The 22,522-nt window shown below is 39.0% G+C and overlaps 1 protein-coding gene across 4 annotated transcripts in view; it reads left to right on the forward strand.

Moving 5' to 3' along the window:
- Positions 1–21,594, forward strand: part of kiaa0586 (KIAA0586 ortholog) — a 103,269-nt gene extending 81,675 nt beyond the window's left edge. For 2 of the 4 annotated variants that reach the window (XM_057344382.1, XM_057344381.1), the window contains exons 32-33: positions 13,384–13,440; positions 21,271–21,594. In XM_057344382.1, coding sequence (XP_057200365.1) covers positions 13,384–13,440; positions 21,271–21,440 — 227 coding nt within the window. In that variant the 3' untranslated portion in view covers positions 21,441–21,594. The remainder of the gene's footprint in view (positions 1–13,383; positions 13,441–21,270) is intronic. The other 2 variants (XM_057344384.1, XM_057344383.1) reach the window with 2 other exon arrangements.
- Positions 21,595–22,522: the final 928 nt, after the last annotated feature.

A 22,522-nucleotide genomic window follows, 5' to 3' on the forward strand; every position in this document is an offset into this window, starting at 1 on the left:
ATGCAGTTTAGGTTTAGACTGTAGTTGTTTTGACAGCAGGGTGTGGAATGACAGTGTCAAGTGTCTGTGTAAGATGGGTAAGTGATGACTGTAGTGTGTATGTTTGTGTTCATACGGCCCCTTTGTAGCGTCACGGTGAGTGCTTATCTGCAGTTGACTGACAGAGACTCGCCCGGCCAAGTTCTTGTTTATCATCATGCTTCATCGGACTTTCCCATCGTCTGACCTGCAGATGCTGCAAAGCAATTTCACGGCACAGTTACGAGCCGCCACCCTGCTGAGGCACAGCAGCCATGACACAACCGTCGCAGGGTTCGGCGGATGAAGCTCTCAGAGCACTTTTATGGCTCGAGTACACTTTTATAGCTAAGTTATGGTGATGCTGCAATGGTATGTTAAACTTTTGCAATGGTTACTTGGAAACATGGTACTGTGGTGAATACTTCGTTATAATTTTTGTAAGATTAATAGATATGTTTGAAGGGACAGACATACAAATTCTGTCATCATTTGAGCACCCCCGAATTGTTCCAAATCTGTATAAATTTCTTTGCTTTGATGAACACAGAGGAAGATATTTGGAAGAATGCTTGTAAGCATACAGTTCTTGGCCATCATTGACTACCATAGTAGGAAAAATGACAACTGTAGTCAAAAGTGCCCAAGAACTGTTGTTCATGTCTTCTTTTGTGTTCAACAGAACAAAGAAATTTATAAAGTAATTTTTCCTACTGTGGGTGTCAATGGGGGGCAAGAACGGTTTGGTTATAAGCATTCTTCCAAATATCTTTCTCTATGTTCATCAGAACAAAGACATTTAAACAGAGTTGGAACAATTCGAGGGTGAGTAAATAATGACAGAATTTGTATCTTTCTTTAAGATGTCAGAAACATACCGTAGGCATTTTTAACCCCAAAATCAAAAGAAAATAAAGTCTACAGTATGTTAGTATTGTTTTTTCTCGCATTGTTTTTCATGACAAATTCTCATTACCATAATGCAAAAATATATTTTTATTTTAATGGTAAATGAAAAAGCTGTAGAAGAATAATGGAAAGAAAGGGAAGGATTGGGGAGGAAATGTTAATGTTCAAACACACAAGCTAACTTCAATTAATCCTATAAACAGGCTTCATTTTCATTTGGAAAAATATAATTTCTTTATTTTTGTTTTTTGAACTTGAAATGTTACTTAGACCTGTTTTCATTCAAATGTAATCCCACATAATACTGTATATTCCATACACAGATTTCCAGCAAAATGTTACCTGTATGGAATACTGGTCCAATACTTCATCCACAACGCTTTCTAACTTCAGATGAAACAAACAAAAAAAACGTGTTCTCTGTCTGTAGCAACGTGCTGCCAAATCGGCCAGGATGAGCTCTGGACAAACAAGTGACTCATATGGCAGCGTGTCTTCTGAGGAAGTCTTGGAAAAATCTGCTGGCCTTCAAGATGTCGAGCAGTGGAAAACAAATCATTCTTAAATCATGCGTTCTTATGCTAAGAGTTTTCCTGTAAGATCTACACGGCCTGTTAGCGCGAGCTGTCGAGAATAAACCCCTCGTCCAGTTGTTCGATGTAATTCGAGGAAGCTTGAAAATGTGTTGTCAGTTCGTCCAGCTGCACTGAGCCGTCTGTCTGTGAACAGCTGCAGGAGGTTCCGCTACGAGCTCGAGACCAACAGACATTCCACGCCACTCACCCGGGCCATGCATATCATTTTATTGTGTCTGTTGAGGACGATGCATGTTTGAAGTTCTTTGCTCTGGTCCTTTGGTACCGCAGTCATCTGCAAATGACGCCAACTGGTCGAGCGTGAGCAGGTTCAGTTAAATCATGTTTCTCACAATCTATAAATACAGTTTTAGTTGCTGACCCATAGACTTTCCTGAAAGCACTTGCCACGGTAGCCAAAATTATTGCAATTATTGTTACTACTGTGAAATTAGTGATAATCAGTATTAGATCATTTGGTTCAATTTATTATATTTATATTTTTTAATATTTTGTAGACAATGGAGGACAATACCAAGTCCAAACAGTTTAAAAGGTCCAATGTGTACTGTCATTTTTTGGGGCTCTATTGAGAGAAATGCAATATAATATACATGACTATGTGTTCAGAGGTGTATAACGGCCTAACATACTGAATCGTTATGTTTTTATTACCTTACAATGAGTTATTTCTATCTACACACACCGTGGGTCCCCTTACATGGAATTCTCCATGTTGTTTCTACTGTAGCCCTAAACGGACAAACTGCTGTAAAGAGCGCGTTTCGTAAATCTCTTTTATTTCGTTATCTCCTTCGGCAAAGAAGTGAAAAAGCAACGACATCTTAGTCCTCTGTCAGCCTCCGTAGTGCTTCCAAAGGGAGGGTTGGAGTGAGCCGTTGGTTGCAATTCTGACCCTCACCGCTAGATGCCGCAAAATTTCATACACAAGAGCTTTAATAGTGGTAACTGCAATCCGTAACTTTGGCATCTGTAATGCTATTTTTGTTTAAAAAAAATACTTGTCATGGTTTGTTTGTTGAAATAAAATGACGTCAAACAGACATTTCGTGCTACCGTAATCCACATATAATAGTTGTAAAATTGTTTACTTTTAGCCTAAAAGTTACCAATTGAAGCTTTAACTTTAGCGCCTTTTTATTATTGTGATAGAAATTAGGCTTAATGTATGGTTAATTGTACATAATTTTGATTGGTAGTTTTTTTTCAACATTTAATTTTCTTAAAGGAATAGTTCACATAAAAATAAAAGTATGTCATCATGAGATTTAGAGCCCACCATGTGCTTTGGTTTTATAGCACTCTGTTCCACAAAAGAAATAAAATCGTTTGAGTGTGGAACAACATGAGGGTAAATAAAATAATGAGAGCTTATTTTGGGGATTTAATTATTACCTTAAGCCCATTGTTCAAAACTTCTTCACATAACTCATTCAAAACTCAAGTGGCATCAAGAAATTGCTGCTGACGCTCTGACGTTCCGTTAAACAGAATTACTTTCTCTTTATACTTGGAGGGATGCAGCACCAGGCGGCTCCAGCAGTCCCGTGTCCTCCTGTCAAGCGTGAGATCAGGCGCAGAGATAAAGTTCCCCGCACAGATGGATGAGTGGAGATGAGAAGGATAGACTTTTGAAAATGAACCGGGTTGTGAGTGCGGCTGTGCGCTCCAATAGTCCTCACCTCTTCACCTCTGACTCCTCATCTGCCAGACATTGAGAGGAGGGGGTGCTCGTCCCCGGAGCTGGACCGCTTTGATCAGCCGCGCCGGGCAGCGGCACTAAGCCACGCGGCAGAAGGCAGAATCTTTCCTTTCACAGGTGGAGGAGAAGGCCTTGCGTGAGAGTGCTCCTGTTACAGTGCGCTGAGGTTTTGCGGGGTTACGGGCCTGTGTTTGTGTTTGAAGTTGGGATGAGTGGCGAGTAGGGACCTTCTGTCTGCCAGATGGATGGATGAGTGTTCTATATGACAGGGCAACGTGGGCCCACTTTACAGGACACTGTGGGCTCCTAAGTGAATTATCCTGCTGTTGAGGATCCACTGTATGGTTGGCTGTGGTGTTTTATAAATCTTTAAAGCTGATATACACACACGTGACCTTGAATTGATTTGAATTGTGATTAATAAGTTGCAAAATGTTGGCCATTAAAAGGATAGTTCACACAAAAAGAAACAAAATATGTCATTTATTTACCCTCATGTCATTCAAACCTGTATATGACTTATGCAGAAAGCAGATATTCTGAGAAATGTCTCAGCGGTTTTGTGTCCATACAATGGAAGTCAATGAGGTCCAATGTTGGTTACCAACATTCTTCAAAATATCTTCTTTTGTGTTCTGCAGAAGAAAGTCATACAGGTTTGGAATGACATGTTGATGAGTGAATGATGAAGGAATTTTCATTTTTGGGTGAACTATCCCTTTAAGAACTATTGAAAACTCACTGGTCAGTGTAGATGAGGATGGGAACCATGGATATCACACATGGAATTGCACTGTTGCTGTAATTTTGAAAAGGTTTGTGTGTGTCATCGCGTGTGACTCGAATCATGCATGATAAACATGTTTTTGTAAAACAATGGCTGAGTAGCTCTCTAGATTTTTCTGCCTCTTTATTAAAGCCTACAACCCTTACGAAAATTAACCATGTTTTTTTTTGTGGTACAAGTGTAGTAACCATTTGGTGGATTGATTACTTAGGGCAAAACCATGGTTTTATTACAGTTTACTATGGTTTTTACAAAAAACATGGTTTTCAAAACCATGGTTATTTTGTGATAACCATTGTTTTACTACAGTAACCATGGTTTTTTGGTTTTAACTGTAGTAAAACCATGGTAAATTTTCGTAAGGGAAGTGAAGAGTTTGGTTCCAAAACGCGATAAACGCCATTTAAAAAAAACGAGTTAACGCCAAAATCAGTGTTGCATCATGTCGGTATTGAAAAGTCACTTTTTAATTTTACGCAAAATGCGATATCCGCCGTGTTATTCTGTCATGTTTTCTCCCCTTACTTTCCAAACCGCAATATACGCCAGTCTCACTTCTCTGCAGAATGCGATATATCCGCTCAACCAATCACAGCTCACCATTCCACGCACTGTAAACAGTACTGGCGGCGCTCTGAATACGGTCGGGCTCCTAGTTTTCCTGATCTAAAAATAAAAAAATAAAGTTTCCCTGATCTACTTTGTACTTTGTGTTCAACAAACAAACAAAAAAAAGAATGATTTTAACGGCATTGATGAACCTGTGCTGGTTTCTGCGGTGGGGAAGAAACGTAAGTCATCGAAATCTTAATCATTTACGTGAGGAGATTAAGAAGACGAGGCAGTAATTTATAGCATTAAAAAGATGACCCGTTGAATTCATTTTTGGAGCGATGACTGATTGAATGTATTTTTAGTCCAGTGCCTGTATGTAAGATTAGGATTGTATTGAGTTCAGAGGCTGTCATATGTGGATCAACTCACTTTGTTGTGTATTTTCAACAGTTTCAATATGAAAAATAAATGTTATATTGATTCAATGGATTTATTGCATTTTGATTTAAAAAAATGGTTATGGATTTATTGCATTTTGGAAAAAAAGATCAGTTTTTGTAATAAATCTTTTAAAATCAAAATCTGGATTTGAGTTTTTTATGTTACTAGAACCTAAAGATGCTATGTGAAACTTTGAAACAGAAAATCGTGGTTTTCATCTTGCCACTTTCTTTGTAAAGAAAACACATTTTTACTCAAATGAATCAAAATGGATTTATAGCGTTTTGGAACCGAACCCTTCAAGTATTCATTGAAGAACAATTATCAATGTGAGTTACTGATCACAATTGCTGTTAATTGTATTAAAGCAGTACGATGGTAAAATCACAATGGTCCGTCATTACCTATTGCATTATACGAGCAGCTGCCATGCTGATTTAACGAAATGGTTTCGCCACATTGACTCAGTGTTGTGCTTCAGGTGAGTGTGTTTGCGGCTAGAGAGAGTGCCTTTTGTTTCTGACAGCTCTGAGTTTCCATGTGTTTTATCTCACTGCCACTCGACCTCTCTCTCTTTCTCCGTCTCTCTCTCTATGGCTCTTTTCCCCCCAGCTGGGGTACTGGAACAGACCCCAGCGCCCCATTAAAATCCTGGCTACCACCAATTCTGTACAACCAGACCAGCATCTTGAATCTATCAGTACTTTCACATGTGCTTCCAGGTTCTCGTCCAATTTATGCCGCCACTGTGACTTTCACGTAATATTTTTCAGTGCATCTTTGTTTGCCTGGTTGCGTTGGATGCAGGGTTGAGTAGAAGCTGAGGCTTCAGTTTGATTTGGCTGCAGTCTGAACATGTTTGAGTTTTAAGCGATTTAAAGGAAATCGATTCGCTTGTCAGCTGACGGTGTGTGAACTTGGGGCGTACTCGCATTTGAATGTGATCTGCAGAGGTTTGTTTCTTTCTTGAGTTTTTTTGCTTTAATATGTCGGGTGGTTTGTGTTGGGTTTTGAACATGGTTTCTTATTTGTCAGGTACTTAAAGGGATAGGTCACTGTCATCATTTAACTAGCCCCATGAACACAAAAGAAGATATTTTGAAGAACGTTGGTAACCAAACAACATCGAACCCCATTGTATGGACACAAAACCACTGAGGCATTTCTCAAAATATCTTCTTTTGTGTTCTACAGTTAGCACAAAAAATCGCCAGCTAAAGACTTTTTTATCCTAAAAATGTCCCATCGGCGAGTCCAACAGATACACGCATGCATTCCCCAGCGTTTTATTTCAATCACACGTACATGCCTTCCCATCACTCCCTCTTATTTCAGATCATTTTAGCCCTTCAGACACACGCTCCCTTGTTCACAGATGGCTGACAGTTCGGGCGGCTCGCCCACAGGTCCGCCCTGGCACCCTTTCCCTCTCCACCCCTCAGTGATCGCAGCTTCTTCCCCACTCCCGCAGGGCCCTCACATACCTGCGATACGCTCGGTTAGGCTTACACAGAGCAGCGTTCCTGATAGAAGTGCCGTGAACGAGGCTGACAGCTTAGTTTTCAAAGGCATGCCTCTTAATTAGACTAGATCTAAGACTGAAGGTGTGCTAAGCCAATATAATGCTTTGCTGGCTTCAGCAGATAGCAGATTGTTTTCAGGTGAACTGTCATGCGATCTCCGAGCCTGCTTCATTCCTGGCCCCCATCGGAGCGCTGTGGGAGAGATGCAGGAGGGGCGACATTGCTTGAGAAATCTAGTTTAACGTACAGCTGTCTGGCACACAGTAAGAGCGGGCGTAGGCGAATGACACGGTTTGTAGATTTGTCGTTTCATGCCTTTCAATGCAGTTTGACTTTTTTAGCTCAGAAGTGGACCGGAGAGAAATAGTCCAACAGTTCTTCGGGTGGACGGTGTGTGAGTCCCGGCTCATGATTCTACTTTCTCTCGTCCAGTATTACTTCCTGTATTTTAGCTTCAATCTTCTGAAAATAAATGCAAAAAAGGCAGTACATTTTTTTATAATTTAAGAAATGTTGCAAGCTGTTGAAAACTATTTCACCTTTTTGGTCCTATCATTAGAAATCAAATTGTGTTTATTGTCCTTAAAGGGACAGTTCACCCAAAACTTGTTTTTACTCACCCTCTAGTTGTTCCATACCTGTATGAATTTCTTTGTTCTGTTAAACACAGAGAAAGATATCTGGGTCACTATTGACTACCATAGTAGGGAAAATGACATTGGTAGGCAAAAGTGGCCGAGAACTGTTTGCTTTGCTACATTCTTCAAAATATCTTCTTATGTGTTAAACAGCACAAAGACATTTTTCTTAGTCAATGGTGACTGTTCGGTTATACAGTAAGCATTCTTCCAAATATCTTTCTCTGTGTTCATCAGAACAAAGACATTATACAGATTTGGAACAAGACAGAATTTTCATTTTTGGGTGAACTGTTCCTCTAAGCTATCTTTTGAAATAAAGTTTTGTGTACTATAAAAGCAATGTAACTTCCCATTATTCAATTCATAGGACCATTTATTTCTAAAATAGCTTGTTTCATTTGATTGAACCTTGGATTTCAGATGTCAAAAATCCTATTAAAATGAATGACTTCTTTATCCTCCGCGTGGTATCACCTGTGTTTTTATAAAGAGGAAAGGGTTTTGCTTGTATTCAAGAACTCTTTGTGATAAATGAATTAAGCCTATCACATTTCCACAGAGAAGCTTAATGCATCATTACACCATTAAAAGACCATCATTATATCATTTATACCATTATACAATTACAGCTGCTTAGCCAAATGATTTTATTATTTCAGTCCAATTTTTAAAGCGGTTTGTTGCATATTTACTGTAGTGTGTGTCAGTATTGGCAGAGCTGTGTAGAAATACAGCTTCATTTAGTATTCTTGGAGTAAATGTTGATGGGGTGAGAGTTGGAAATGAAAAGGGTTGTTGTTTTCATTTGTCTAAAGAAAACCTCATTAAATCTGAGTGTTGACGAGAATAGAAGGTCAACCAGGCAGAGTTATTCCTGGAACAGAGCTGATTTCTCAATTATTTTACCTTTCTGTTTGACCTGCTTTGAAGCTGGCCCACATGATGGCTTTTTTCTCTCAGTCGTTTCTGAGGCTCGGTCCCCCAGTTCTCTTGGGACAAATAGCCCACTTATCTAAAAATAACCTTTAGTCCTTTTTAAATCCCTGTATAGCACGACTTCTGTGAAATGCATTAGCCAGTTGTGCAAGGTGGAAAGAGTTGTATTTATGATGACAGTGATGCCAATAAATGAATTCTCAAAAATCTCTCTGAAGCAAAGTTTGGTTCTCCAGCTGTGGTCCAAGTCTGTGAGAAAGTAGTTGAGAAGATTCATATTGTCAGTCTTTGAACGATCGGTTTAGCAGATGATCATAAACATCATTGTTTCAACGTCATTGGTTAAAGCTGTATGGTGCAGATTTTTTAATCATTTTTTCAGTTTTCTACCTTGATAGTGTAGGTATCAAAACAAAACAATCATTTTTTTAGGTCTGCCAAATGATTATTCTCGATTAATCGCATCCAGAATAAAGGTTTGTGTTTACATAATATATACCTGTGTACTGTGCATATTAAATATCTGTGTACTGTGCATATTCATTTTGTATTTATAAAGACAAGACAAAACATACACATACTTGTCTATAAATTTTAAATGTATTAATTTATATTTACCAATAATTGAAATTGTAAATAAAAGTTTATTAATAGTTCTATTTTATATTTTTCTTAAATATATGCATTTATGTGTAGGTGTTTATGAATACAAAATTAATATGCACAGAACACCGGCATATATTATGTAAACACAAACTTTTATTCTGGATGCGATTAATCACGATTAATCATTTGACAGCCCTAGTTTATATATAATTTCAATTGATGGTAAAAATAAATAAATACAGCTAAATATTTCCTACATATATATATATAGACACTGCACAGCACTATATATATATATATAGACACTGCACAGCACTATATATATATAGACACTGCACAACACTGCACAGCAGAGCAGTGCAGTGTTGGCTTGCTCACCGGGAGACTGCATTTATTTATTTATTTATTTATTCAGTTATTTATTAGATATTATTTATTATAATGATCTTGCTTGGTCTATAAACACCATGCACTGTGCTGTGTTTTACCTTTCTGTGTTTTTCTTATTTGCTCCTGTAAAGCTGCTTTGGAACAATGCACATTGTGAAAAGCGCTATATAAATAAAATTGAATTGAATTGAATTGAATATATATATACATGTATGTGTTTATGAATACAAAATAAATATGCACAGTACACAGACATACACTCACCTAAAGGATTATTAGGAACACCTGTTCAATTTCTCATTAATGCAATTATCTAATAAACCAATCACATGGCAGTTGCTTCAATGCATTTAGGGGTGTGGTCCTGGTCAAGACAATCTCCTGAACTCCAAACTGAATGTCAGAATGGGAAAGAAAGGTGATTTAAGCAATTTTGAGCGTGGCATGGTTGTTGGTGCCAGACGGGCCGGTCTGAGTATTTCACAATCTGCTCAGTTACTGGGATTTTCACGCACAACCATTTCTAGGGTTTACAAAGAATGGTGTGAAAAGGGAAAAACATCCAGTATGCGGCAGTCCTGTGGGCGAAAATGCCTTGTTGATGCTAGAGGTCAGAGGAGAATGGGCCGACTGATTCAAGCTGATAGAAGAGCAACTTTGACTGAAATAACCACTCGTTACAACCGAGGTATGCAGCAAAGCATTTGTGAAGCCACAACACGCACAACCTTGAGGCAGATGGGCTACAACAGCAGAAGACCCCACCGGGTACCACTCATCTCCACTACAAATAGGAAAAAGAGGCTACAATTTGCACGAGCTCACCAAAATTGGACAGTTGAAGACTGGAAAAATGTTGCCTGGTCTGATGAGTCTCGATTTCTGTTGAGACATTCAAATGGTAGAGTCAGAATTTGGCGTAAACAGAATGAGAACATGGATCCATCATGCCTTGTTACCACTGTGCAGGCTGGTGGTGGTGGTGTAATGGTGTGGGGGATGTTTTCTTGGCACACTTTAGGCCCCTTAGTGCCAATTGGGCATCGTTTAAATGCCACGGCCTACCTGAGCATTGTTTCTGACCATGTCCATCCCTTTATGACCACCATGTACCCATCCTCTAATGGCTACTTCCAGCAGGATAATGCACCATGTCACAAAGCTCGAATCATTTCAAATTGGTTTCTTGAACATGACAATGAGTTCACTGTACTAGAATGGCCCCCACAGTCACCAGATCTCAACCCGATAGAACATCTTTGGGATGTGGTGGAACGGGAGCTTCGTGCCCTGGATGTGCATCCCACAAATCTCCATCAACTGCAAGATGCTATCCTATCAATATGGGCCAACATTTCTAAAGAATGCTTTCAGCACCTTGTTGAATCAATGCCACGTAGAATTAAGGCAGTTCTGAAGGCGAAAGGGGGTCAAACACCGTATTAGTATGGTGTTCCTAATAATCCTTTAGGTGAGTGTATATTATGTGAACACAAACTTTTATGCTGGGTGCGATTAATTGCGATTAATCGTTTGACAGAAAATGTAAAAAACACGGGACAGGCACGACGCAACACGACAAAATACATCAAAAACGCAGTAGAACCCATTATAATTTTTCATATTGTCCACACTGGATGGGGCGTGACGCAACAAACCCATTTAAACAAACCCTGTCGTGTCACGTTGCGCAATTTTTTTTTATTTTAATTTTACTTTTTTTTAACTTTCTTTTTCATTTATTTATTCGTCTGTTCGTTTTTTTGCAGTACAGTAATGAGAATTGTAAGTCAAAATGTCTTTAACTCTTCTGATAATATCACAATGTAGAAAATCTGTTTTCTGCAAACAAATACAATTGATTTGTTTCTTTTGACGTGTTTTTAACATGTTTGATCAATTTCACCCATGAGCTGTTCCGACAGATGATACTTGAATGATTGTGATGGCCTGCGGTGGCCGTAAACACTGGCCTCGTCTTTGTCTCTGATACAGTGTCCATCGACTTTAACAAACCCACGGAGGGGTTTTCTCCAAATGAAGACGGATAAGATCTCTCTCTGTTCTCTTTCACTCTCTCTCTATCTGCCTCTGTGTCTCTCTATCTCTGGCCCTGAGCCGTGGCCTCGCTGACCTTATCTCCTCTCCGCTCCTTGACCCTTCAGCGTGAGGTTACGGCCCGGCTTCTCCACATGGGAGTCCTGCCTGCTGTCTAAGCCCAACTCTGTGTTCCAACCTCTTCTCCAGATCCAGATGAAAGGAACATTGAGAGGCTGTCCCATCACCCCAGACCCCCTCCAGCCCTCTTTGGACGGGACAAGAGGCAGGGGGATAAAAGCTCCTCTGGCCGAATGCAAATCCCCCTGAATCCAACCCTGTTGCCAGATCTTCACAGCAGCCCCCTCCCCATACTTGTTTTCATCGCTGGGATCTGCCAAGAGGACTTTTCCACGTGACCTCAGTTTCGAACTGTATGCTCATCGAAGCCGCTGTTCCCTCTCCGTGGAGCTGGGTGGAGTCACGTGGACCCCTATCCAAAGGTCGTAACCCCTTGACTCTCAATTAGCACTCCCTGTATTCAAGCTGCTCTTGTTTCTAGGGTCGGGACAGATGAAACGGTGGGAGATGGATGGTGGGCGGCACTTTGCAACACAATGCTTCAATCAGCAGCCCATGCGGCTTTCCTGAGCGGTGCTGTAAACAAGCAGAAAGAAAAGGATTAGTTAAGACTCATTGATGTCTTTGATTGACTTAATCTGTCTTTAGGGGATAGGAAGTTTGATGGGGTTTTAAATGCTCGGTGGACGACCCCAGCTCCACCTGGCCGCACCCCCACCCTGCACCTCATAAACCGAAATCTTCAGCGGGCCGTGTCAGGAGGTCTCCACCTGCAGAAGAAAAGCCCAGTAAATCAAATTCGACCTGACGTTTTTCCCAAGCAGTGAGCCTTTGGCTGTGTTCCCCAAACATGAGGCAGGGAAGATGGTGTAATTAATTTATGAAGCGTTGCTTTTGGTTTGACACTTTGACTCAGGCGTGCGGGTTTGATGAAAGAACCGCTATCCCACTTTTCAAACACACGCCCTGTTTTTTAGCCTTGTATGGTACTTATTTGGCTTTAAACCAGCATGCCCTGTTATGATTTATCTTCAGGCTCTTTAAGACATGGGAAAGGTACTGTGACGTCACACTAGTGGAATACATAAAGCTGAAGGAATGTTAATGCTTTTGTCCAAGACTATAGTGCTATAGATTTCATCTATTGTAGTGACCAAAAGTGATGTCCGGTGGGAGGGACATATTTGTACAAAATAGGCTTTTGATGGCCTCTCATCAAAATATAAGATGTATGGCAAAATGGATAAAACACTAAACTTTAAAGAGATTCATTGGTAATTTGGCAAAAGTGGAAACTACAGCATATCATGGAAGGTGGGTTTTCTTCTTAAATGCAAAAAATGCATAAAAACAACCAAAAAGCTCACATGCAATAAAGCAAACATTGACTACGATTTTACGTTATTAACATTTGTTGATCTTCTTTTGTACTAATAGTTTATAGTCATTCTCCTGTGCCTCTCTGCCAAGCGTGTTCTTCTGAAAGCTTAGATTTAGTTGAGTAATTATGACAAATACATAATTGTCCAAAGTTGGACATGACAATTGTATCTAATTTGGTATTTGCGTTATAAGCAGGCATGAGCACAGGCTGTCTTTGCTCACCGTTTTTCAATTAAATAAAGCAACCATTTAGTTCACTGGCCTATTGTGTTCCATGCTTGGGGATAAAGAACGTTTCAGAAACAAATAACCCACAATCCCACAATAACCCCCGACTTCTTATATTATGCCTTTCATCGTAGTCATGTGGGTTTTAAGATGTGTCTGGTATTAGCTTGCAGCAGGAAAAGTCTGAATGTGACTGGCTCTTCTGAACGCTTCGACATGCCCACGGGGAAAGTGAATTGAGGTTATACGTGTAATTGCGAGTTTCTGTGTGTTTGTGAAGTTCTGTTATGTTATTATTTCAGCTCAATGCTTAAAGGAGTTGTTCACCTAAAAATAAAAAGTCTCCCATAGTTTACACAGGAGACTTTTGTCATAAGTCCCTTTTGGATTTGATTTATGACATTTGCGGAACAAAACTGAAAGCAACAATAATAGAATAAAAACTATCAATGATTAAAAAAAAGAATGGTCATTTCTGAATGGTTTTTCAATTGACTTATGTCATGCTAAAAAACGGACTTATGTCATCTCTGTCTTTGTTTTTCCCCAGAGCTTCTCAAACAGAGACGATCTTCAGATGGCACATTTTTTGAGGACGACGAGAAAGGTATTGTGTAAATAGTTTGTCTTTCTTCTTTTCATATGAAGAGTTGAAAATGAGATAACTCATGTTTTTTTATTGTGCATTCCAATCAATATCAATCGAACTGCAGTTTTTTTTTATTTTTTATTTAAGCCATAGTAACTCCAAAATACAGCTAACTAACATAGTAAAAACATGATTTTTGAAACATTTTAAAAACGGAGTTATCTCATTTTGGAACTAAACTCTTCGTATATTCTGTTAGTGTAAAAAACAGATGCTTTGATCTGACTTGTTTCATATTATCAAATGCCCCCTCTCGACTCTAAACCTTGCTGAAGCGCTATTTTAAACAGTACAGCATAGGAAGCTTTCCAGCGACCGTCTACCACTATGAAAACACTGCCAGACAGCTTCATTCTTTAAAATCCCCAAACCTCCCACCAGCCAGATGAGAGCGGAGAAAGTGGTGAAGATGAGCGGGGAGGGGTTGACTCATCTGTCTGTCCCGAGAGCATGAACACGCTGGAGAACTCTGTTAAGTGCTTGCAGGTGTCTTCCAAGAGCCAAGCCAAACTTTAGGTGTGTGCCAGAACGTGTTTGTGTGTTTATTACCATTAGACTTTAAACACACACTAGTAAGTCATTTTTCCCGATGCTCCACCTCTCCGGAACGAGCGCTTTGCCAAATGTGTCAGATCTTTCTCTCTTTTATCAGCTCTGGCCATTTGTTTTGTTCTTTACTGAATTTGGATTTCTGCTGCACCTGGCTACTTTTACCATCTCTGAAGGTCATGCAGAAGTTCCTCTCTTACAGCTGAAGCATCTTTGTGCGTGGTGTGATATTTTCAAGCCGTGCTGATGGATAAGGTTTGACCTCACCACCTGGTGCTCTGCGGAGACACTGATATCAATCTCTGTTCTCTGCTCTTCTGTTTTTACTGGCATGCCCAGAGGTCAGGCTCTGGTTCCAGGTTTAATAAAAGTTTGGAGTCTCTTCTAGGTGAAAGGCATTGTTGAAATGTCACTCCTGAAGTTTGAGCAATAGCTGCTGTGCTGAACCAAATATAACTGAACCAAACATAGTTAGAAGACATATTACTTTTTTTTAATGTGACGTATTTTGTTTGGCTCTGCAAAAAAATGCAATGCATGGATGGTTGCCAGGGTATTTTGGCACAATATTTAGGGGTTGCTAATGTAATTAATATAGTTATAGATATACTGTAGATATATGTACATAGACACCTCATTAAAATCTGTTTCAATGTGATTCTATAGGCAGTTTCAACGGACACAGTTAGTTAACTGCAGGTCTGTGTTTGTGATCGGTCTGGCTAGTGGCTAATAATATAACTATTTATATTTTATTTAATCTATATTAATATTAATTATAATAAATTAAATATTTATTGTATAATAATTGTATTAAATAAACCATTTATATTCATATTTTATTGTATAATAATTGTGTTAAATAAAAAAATTGTTGAATGGGTGGTATAACTTTGTTGCATTTAAAGTGGAGGTTACACACGCAGTTTCTGCAAATCTCATATTAATCTTGACTACCTATAGAGTAGTACTAGTTACTTCGTATCTTCGAAGAGTATTTAGTTTGATTAAATTTATAAAAGAAGGATACAGCTGTACGATTATTTCCGAAAACAGGCGAGCCCCTGGAGCAGGGGTGCGAAACTACAGCACGAGCACACAACACATCATCTCATTATTTTAGCATAACTCTTGATTCACTACAATTTCGTGTTGTTTACATAATGCGCGGCGATTGCCAACAAAACACAGACATTTGACCCAGGTTCATGTACTGCATCTTGTAGCGCTGGGACTGATCCATCTATCAGTTTCTAACGATCTCCAAATCCAGCGTTATATCCACCGTTTGTATAACATTACTTACCCAAATGCAGTGAGCAAACAAACACAGCTGAACTTCTGCAAAGCACATTGATAGGTGTGCTCTTTCTCTCGCTCCAGCTGGTTGATGTGTGCTTGTGCTCTTTCTCTCGCTGGTTGACACGTGGGCGTGCTCTTTTTCTCGCTCTGGCGGGCTGACGCGTGGGTGTGCTTTTCCGGGAGAATTGCCCAATAAGGGCTAAGAAAAGTTGTTACGTAACGGAATTTCATGCTTGAAAAAACTTTCAGGAAGGTGTACAAACCTTGGGGGAGTGTATCGGGCACAGAAATACTACGTCAAACGCCCAACTCGTTTTTTGACAAGTTGACCATGTCAAGCATGAGAAGCCAGCACGTTTAACATTGTAAATAAGGTAGAATACATGAAACACTGTTTAACCCCTCCCCCCTTTAAGTAACGGTTCTTTTACTAGTAACCCGAAGTAATACTGGCCAAACATACTTTTGACTTGCTAGCTAATGTAATTTACGTTATTTATTTGCTTGTTATCAGAAATAATCTACAGGGATTCTTCGTGGATGTGCACTGGAAGTTAAATTCGGGCCACAAAAGTGCACATAAACTGTCTGCCATATTGGAATTGTCAATGCCGGTCCATGATCACTTGAGATGCAGCTAGACTGTGCATCGGCAAATAGTTCAAATGTTGCGTGCTGTTTTGTAGTTCTTAACATTATAATTATAATTGCTAAACAAAATAAAAAAGACAAAGGCGTATAGCTAATGCAACATAAAAAGTTACCATAGTTTAAAAACCTGTTATATTGACAGCGGTCGAATCGAATGTGGCATCTGGGTACACATATCTATGGTTCTGGGTGGCTGTGAAATGTCGTCACTCATAAAGCTGTTAGATCCCACAACACTGCGTATGCCGGATCTTTGGCATGTAGGGCATGAGAACTCATTTTATGTCATGTAACTATTTCCTGTTAGGAAACATTCTCATAAGCCAACCGGTGCTTGTCCTCATAGAGAGCAATAGTAAGTCATGAAGAGCTGACAGTTTAATTCCAGATAGCTGTAGCTCAGTTTGTAAAGCGTGACACTCACAACACCAAGGTCATGTGTTGGACTCCCGGGAAACACACAACATAGAAAAAGGATACCCTTGTGTGCATTCTACGTCGCTTTGCTTAGATGTTGTACTCTCTTCTGCTGCGTGTTCAGTGAAGATCTGTTATTAATACTTGATGTGTTAATGAAATGTTAATGACAAGTGATGAAACATCTGTGTTTTTTCTTCTGAAAGCAAATTCCATCCTTAATGGAACTGTTGTCAGACAGATTTAAAGTCTGAACTTTTTATATTCTAACTTTCATGTTTCATTAACCCACTTGTATTTTGATGTTTTTATAATGCATGTATGATTTATGTAGATATCTGCTCTGATAATAAGATGAGCTGCTTGATCCAAAACTCTTGAGAATAGTTCATCCAAAAAATGGAATCTGTCATTTACTCGTGTTGTTCTAATTCATGATTTTCTTCTTTTCATGGAATTTAAAGGATGTTTAATAGCATACGGTGCCAAGCGGATGTTAAAAAAGCATGTTGAAAGTACCATAAAATGTTGACGTTGGTTCTTGTGACCAATTGTGTATTTTGGTAAATAATGAAAGCCTTTTTAACTTTTGGGCGCACTGTTCCTGTAAGAAGCTGTTTTTTTTTTGTCATGTTCCCATAAAACTGGTTGACACACAGCTTTAGGAATGCTTTAGAAAACAAGTATCACTTTTCAAATGTCAAAGTTATAAAGAATGATCTCCTTGTTTGGGTGGTTTAATTCTTACGTGATCATCATTTTGTTCCTACAATCCAAACAAATGACTCGGTGCAAATGCCTTTCTGTTTGCTTGGTGTCAGACTATTTCAAGCTTACGATCACAGCACAATTATGTACATTTTAAAGCAAAGGCCATTTTTTTATTGAGGTTGAACCTTTAAAGAAAAATATTGATTGTGAAGAGTTGTACTGATGTCTTTTCGAAGCACTCTAAGTTCAACGGTCCAAGAATTTGGTGATGACCTAACGTCCCTGCGGTATCATACAGTCAAAGATACAGCGCAGCAGTGTCTGCCTCGTGATTCCAGTGCGATGACTCCATGTCTTTTCACACAGCTGCGAATGTTTGTTAAAGCCCACACAGAAAATGAAATCATTGCCTGAACACTTTCCACTGAAAAGTTTAGAGGAGAATGAATGCTGAGCATCCAAAAACGGAAGCAATTTTTTAAAGGATAGTTCACACCAATGATTATTGTTTTGTTATGTCATTCCAAACACAGGAGATTTTAGGCTGATTGTTGGTGACCGACAATCTCAGTCCCCATTCACTTTTTTTATTGTATAGACAACAGAATTCTATTTTGGGGTGAACTGTGCCTTTAAAGCACAGCAAAGCAAATATTTTAGATCAGTGGTTCTCAAACTTTTTCGTTGTAAGGCCCCCTTTGTGTAGAGTGCATCGCTTTGCGGCCCCCCAAATAAAGACTTATAATCTTAAATTTAACTTTTTTTTTAAACAAAAACATATTCGGTTATACAATGCTGAAACATCAATTCTTTTGTCTGTTGGTCTTATTTTTCTGATGTTTGATTGCATAAAATCTATGATCAATTTCTATATTTCATAAAATGCCACAAAATCTGTGGCCCCCCTGGATCCATCTCGGGGCCCCCCCAGGGGCCACGGCCCCCAGTTTGAGAACTACTGTTTTAGATATTCTTTTAATACCTTTTACTCATTCATAACACCCACCAACACGTTCACATGGGTCTGAATAGCTCAAGGCTGCTTACACCTTATAAGAAGTTTGGTTTCTATCGATGGGCAAACTCCAACTCTCTCTTCGTCTCTACGTTCTTTCTATTTCTCTCCTCCACCCTGAGGTGTTATATAGCGTGTAGCGTTTGTAGGCCACAGGCTTTTCCAACAAGAATCTGTGCCAGACTTGGCCCATCTGCTCTACAGAGACAATATTCACTGCACACGGTCCTCGAGGGTCTTTACCTTGAAGTTTGTGTGTAAAATAACATCACTTGTTCAATCTTCTCTTTTTCCATAGTTTATACTACAGTATCAGAGATCAGTTTTATGTTTTTCCAAATGTCTTGATAAGGAAGATGGCGTATTCCTGGCCCAGCCTGTGTTTATTGGCTTTAATACCTTGATCAAGGTTTTTGCCAATGCTGGCAATAGACAGAACAGAAAAAGTCTACGTGAAACGACATCACCTCATTCTCCGTTCATTGAAGCCAATCCATATCACTAGTCCAAATCTGTTTTTTGTTATTATATTCGAATTGTTCAAGAGTGAAATAGTTTTTATTAATCATCTACTTGATGAATCTGATCACGTCAGTTTGCTTTGAATTCGCTCCAGTCAAAACATATGCGGCCCGTTGAATCTGTCAAAGGCAATGAAGCTCAATATTTGTGGGAGAGAAATTATGGGAGAGATTCGTTGTAAAAATCTCTGTTGGTCTCTTCACAGTAAATCTCCAGTTCAAATGATGTCTACTGGATCAAAGCATACCAGAGTTATTTTAAAGAAGCTAGATTTGATTGAAAACAACTTTCTTTCTTTTTGTACAGTACAAGTGTTTGATTCAGTGTGTCGACAGGTTTAAATGTTGACGGCTCAAATCTTCGTTCCCAGTTCAAATGAACGATTTATCAAAGACTAAACAGCTAATGCAAAAATCATTGTGGTTACGGTGTTTCAACATGTGCACACGATCGTCTGCATTTACACTTCTTGAGTGTTTAGCAGCTTGACCCAGACTAACCAACCGTGTGAACAAGGAGGTTTTTATTCAGAAGTGTTTTTAATTATAATGATAGTCATAATAACCAATTATAGTGATTTACAAATAGAAGTCTTAAATGTACAGGAGCGATTTACAAATAGTCTTAAAGGTAGCCTTAACCGTCTGTTTATATTGTATTTATTTTTAGATTGAATAAGAATAAACATTTATATTTATAGTTTGACTTTTTAAAATAAAATATGAGTGTTTAATTTTAAAAATATATATATAAATGTTTTTATAAAAATGTATTTGAATATTTATTAGGGCTGTCAACGTTAACGCGTTTGATTATTTTTTTCAAATTAACGCGTGAAAAATATTTAACGCAATTAACGCAGCATCCGTTTGTTTTGACATTTTTTGTCTAGCGTTACATTATGTAATCACGCTCTTATTCGTGTACAGGCTTTTAAACCACTTAAGCGCGATTTTAAACAGTTGCTTTGACGCGTTCAATGAAGATAGACAGCTTCTAAACTGTGGGACGCGCAAAACGCAACGCGAGGTCCAGTCTGGTGTAAACAGTCACGGGCTGAAGGCTGCGTCGGTGAATCTCTGTCAGACAGCGCATCCGTGTTAAATTCTCTTTCGTGCTTGAATGGATAAAACCACACAAGATTATGTCAGAAAGCCCGTTTTGTCTAGCGTTTTCTTAAGCAAGACTTCAAAGTGTAAAATAAAATCTTAAATGAATGCAAAGAGTTGTGAAAATGGGAGTGCGGTGACGGTGAGATCTGCGTACTGAGACAGCTCTTAAAGGGGCCGCGTTCTTAAACGTGCTGCTGTGACTCCTGTCACTAACGTTAATCAAAGAACAAAATAAAAGAAGAAATCAATGTGATTTTATAGCTTTAATGAGAATTCTTCTGCATTTAATTTATAATTTAGCATTAAAGACTGTAAAGTGTTTGAGAACTTCCTTCAATTTCTGTATATTTCATGATAGCTCTCAATTATATTGTTGAATGGCTATAATTAATGTTAAAATAATCAATTTAATAGAGACATCAGTTACAGTACTAATATCAAAATGTTTTCTTTCATTCATAAAATGACGCTGTTAAAGAAATAGGTTGTTTCTACATCAATTTGAAGATTAAATGTGAAATTATTCAAATGTAAAAGTATATTTTAAAATATTATTGTTATGTGTGATTAATCGTGATTAATCACAGAAAATGTGTGATTAATCCGATTAATTTTTTTAATCGATTGACAGCACTAATATTTATTAAAAAATACATTTTGATTTCATACTGACTTAAAGGGTCAGAGAGGATGTGGGAAACATTCACAAAGATAAAATTCTGGCTATTTTAAGTGCAAGTAACCTTATGTAGAAATGAAAACGGTGGAGTTTGGCCCCTTTAATATTTGTGGCTAAGCCAGCATTTTCCACACCAGTAAAAAATCCCCAACAGCTTGAGAAAACACACAGGATAGAAAACCATCCTCTATTGTGAATGTGTGTGAGGCTGAATCAAAGCTCCCCGCCGAGACTCCCTCCCCTGCAGAACTGCCAGAGCTGATCTCCATCACTGCGTGCCCGGGTGGTCCCGTGAGGGTCCCCGTTCACTACCACTTCCTCTACTGCACGCCCCATTGATCTGGGTAAATGCCCACCCTGCTTCTGCCCGCTGCACCCTCCGATGCGGAGGAAATGACTGATGAGTGTTTGTTTCTCCCTTTAAGTGTGCCATCACCGAAGCAGTGCGACCGTTTAGATAACATGTCTTAATAAGTGGATGATGTCAGACTGATTTAATGATGAGTTCAGTACCGCTCGCTAAGTTGGAAAGGATTGATTAGGATGGCTTAATTGCATTGTAATGTCTAAATTATAGCAAATTACACTTGGAAATTCGTTTTTTTTTAGCTGTACTTTTGAAATGCACGTGTGAATGTAAATGCGAAAAGTGTGTTTTAATGATGTTATCACAGTTAAGATCTGTTAAAAGACAATGCAAAGCAGAATTCACCTAAAAGTGGAAATTCTTTCCTACTTAAATGCTTATCCGAGATGTATGACTTCTTTTCTCTCGAACGCAAACGATGTCACAGAAATCATATCCATTGTTTTTTTCCTGTTTTCCACAGATAAAGACGCTTTTCTGCACGCAGGAGGCGGAGGAAGTGATGTCAGAGTCATGTCAGTGAGACTGCCGTCTGTCGAACAGGACCACGAGTCCGTCAGTCTCAGCTCTGTCGAAGGAGATACAGACTCTTCTGCTAATGATGTGTTTCAGCTGACATCCGACCTGTCTTGAAACTGCTAAGTGCAAAAGAATATGCAGTTTTTTTATTATTTATTCCGTTTTTATGCTATGACAGTGAAAGAGATACGGTACAATGAACGTCTTTTACGTCTGTTGTCGTTCACTGTGTCACATCAATTGTACATGTTTATACAAATAAATGCTTTTAAACAAATCTTGGTTGCGCATCAGTGTTTTTGTCTGTACGTTCAATGCCGTTTTAATAGTTTGGTCACGTTGCTATTCCAGGTTCACCGCGGGTCTAAGCACGGCTGTTTTCTGTCATGGTAATGGCACGACTTCACGAGAGGAGGTTTCACATCATTAGTCTCAGAAGGTTTTTTTGTCCCATTAGACGGAGAGATAAAGAGAAGATAGCTGCTATCTGATGTTGCTTTGCAGTGTCCTGTACTGATGATGCCTGTCTAATAAGCATCCTGTTTCCCTTTCAGCACTCCAGACATGAGAAAGCCCAGGAGAGAGCATGTGAACCACAGACGGCCTTGCAGAGCCAGAGCTTTTATTTTTTGGCGTAAACTCTGGTCCACTGTGCAGCTCATTCTTGTACAGGACCCAATCAGACAGGAAGGAGCCATCCGACCGCATTCTGTTTGGTTGATGTTTTGAGGTCGGGTGTATTTGAAATATGTAGTCTAGAGATTATATAGGTATATGTAATAAGACAATGATAGATTAGGGTTTAACAAATTCGGTTAGTACCACAGTCTCTGGTAATATTCGTATTTGCAATACTGAAGAAAATTTTCTTTTAAGCTAGATTTTTTTATTCCTTCTAATAAGTAGCAATTTTTCGATCCACTTGGTACGTCGTGACACAAGAATATTGTTTCGAGCATCCACTCTTAAACTTAAGCTGTTTATGAGCCCTGTCATATCACAAGTGTATGCTATATTTACATAAACTTCAGGCTCAAGGAACGCGACGTCAATATTTTTGCAATTCATAAAAAATGAATTTAAATGAACGGAGATAAAGGTCAGGTTCTTCCGTAATTTTACAGCACACCCGATACGCAACTGAAAGAGCGTTTAGACCCGGAAGCAGTGGTGCGTGATGTCAGACTTAACACGTG

This window comes from Triplophysa rosa, linkage group LG10 (assembly GCF_024868665.1).
Source record: "Triplophysa rosa linkage group LG10, Trosa_1v2, whole genome shotgun sequence".
In the NCBI taxonomy this organism is placed as follows: Eukaryota; Metazoa; Chordata; class Actinopteri; order Cypriniformes; family Nemacheilidae; genus Triplophysa; species Triplophysa rosa.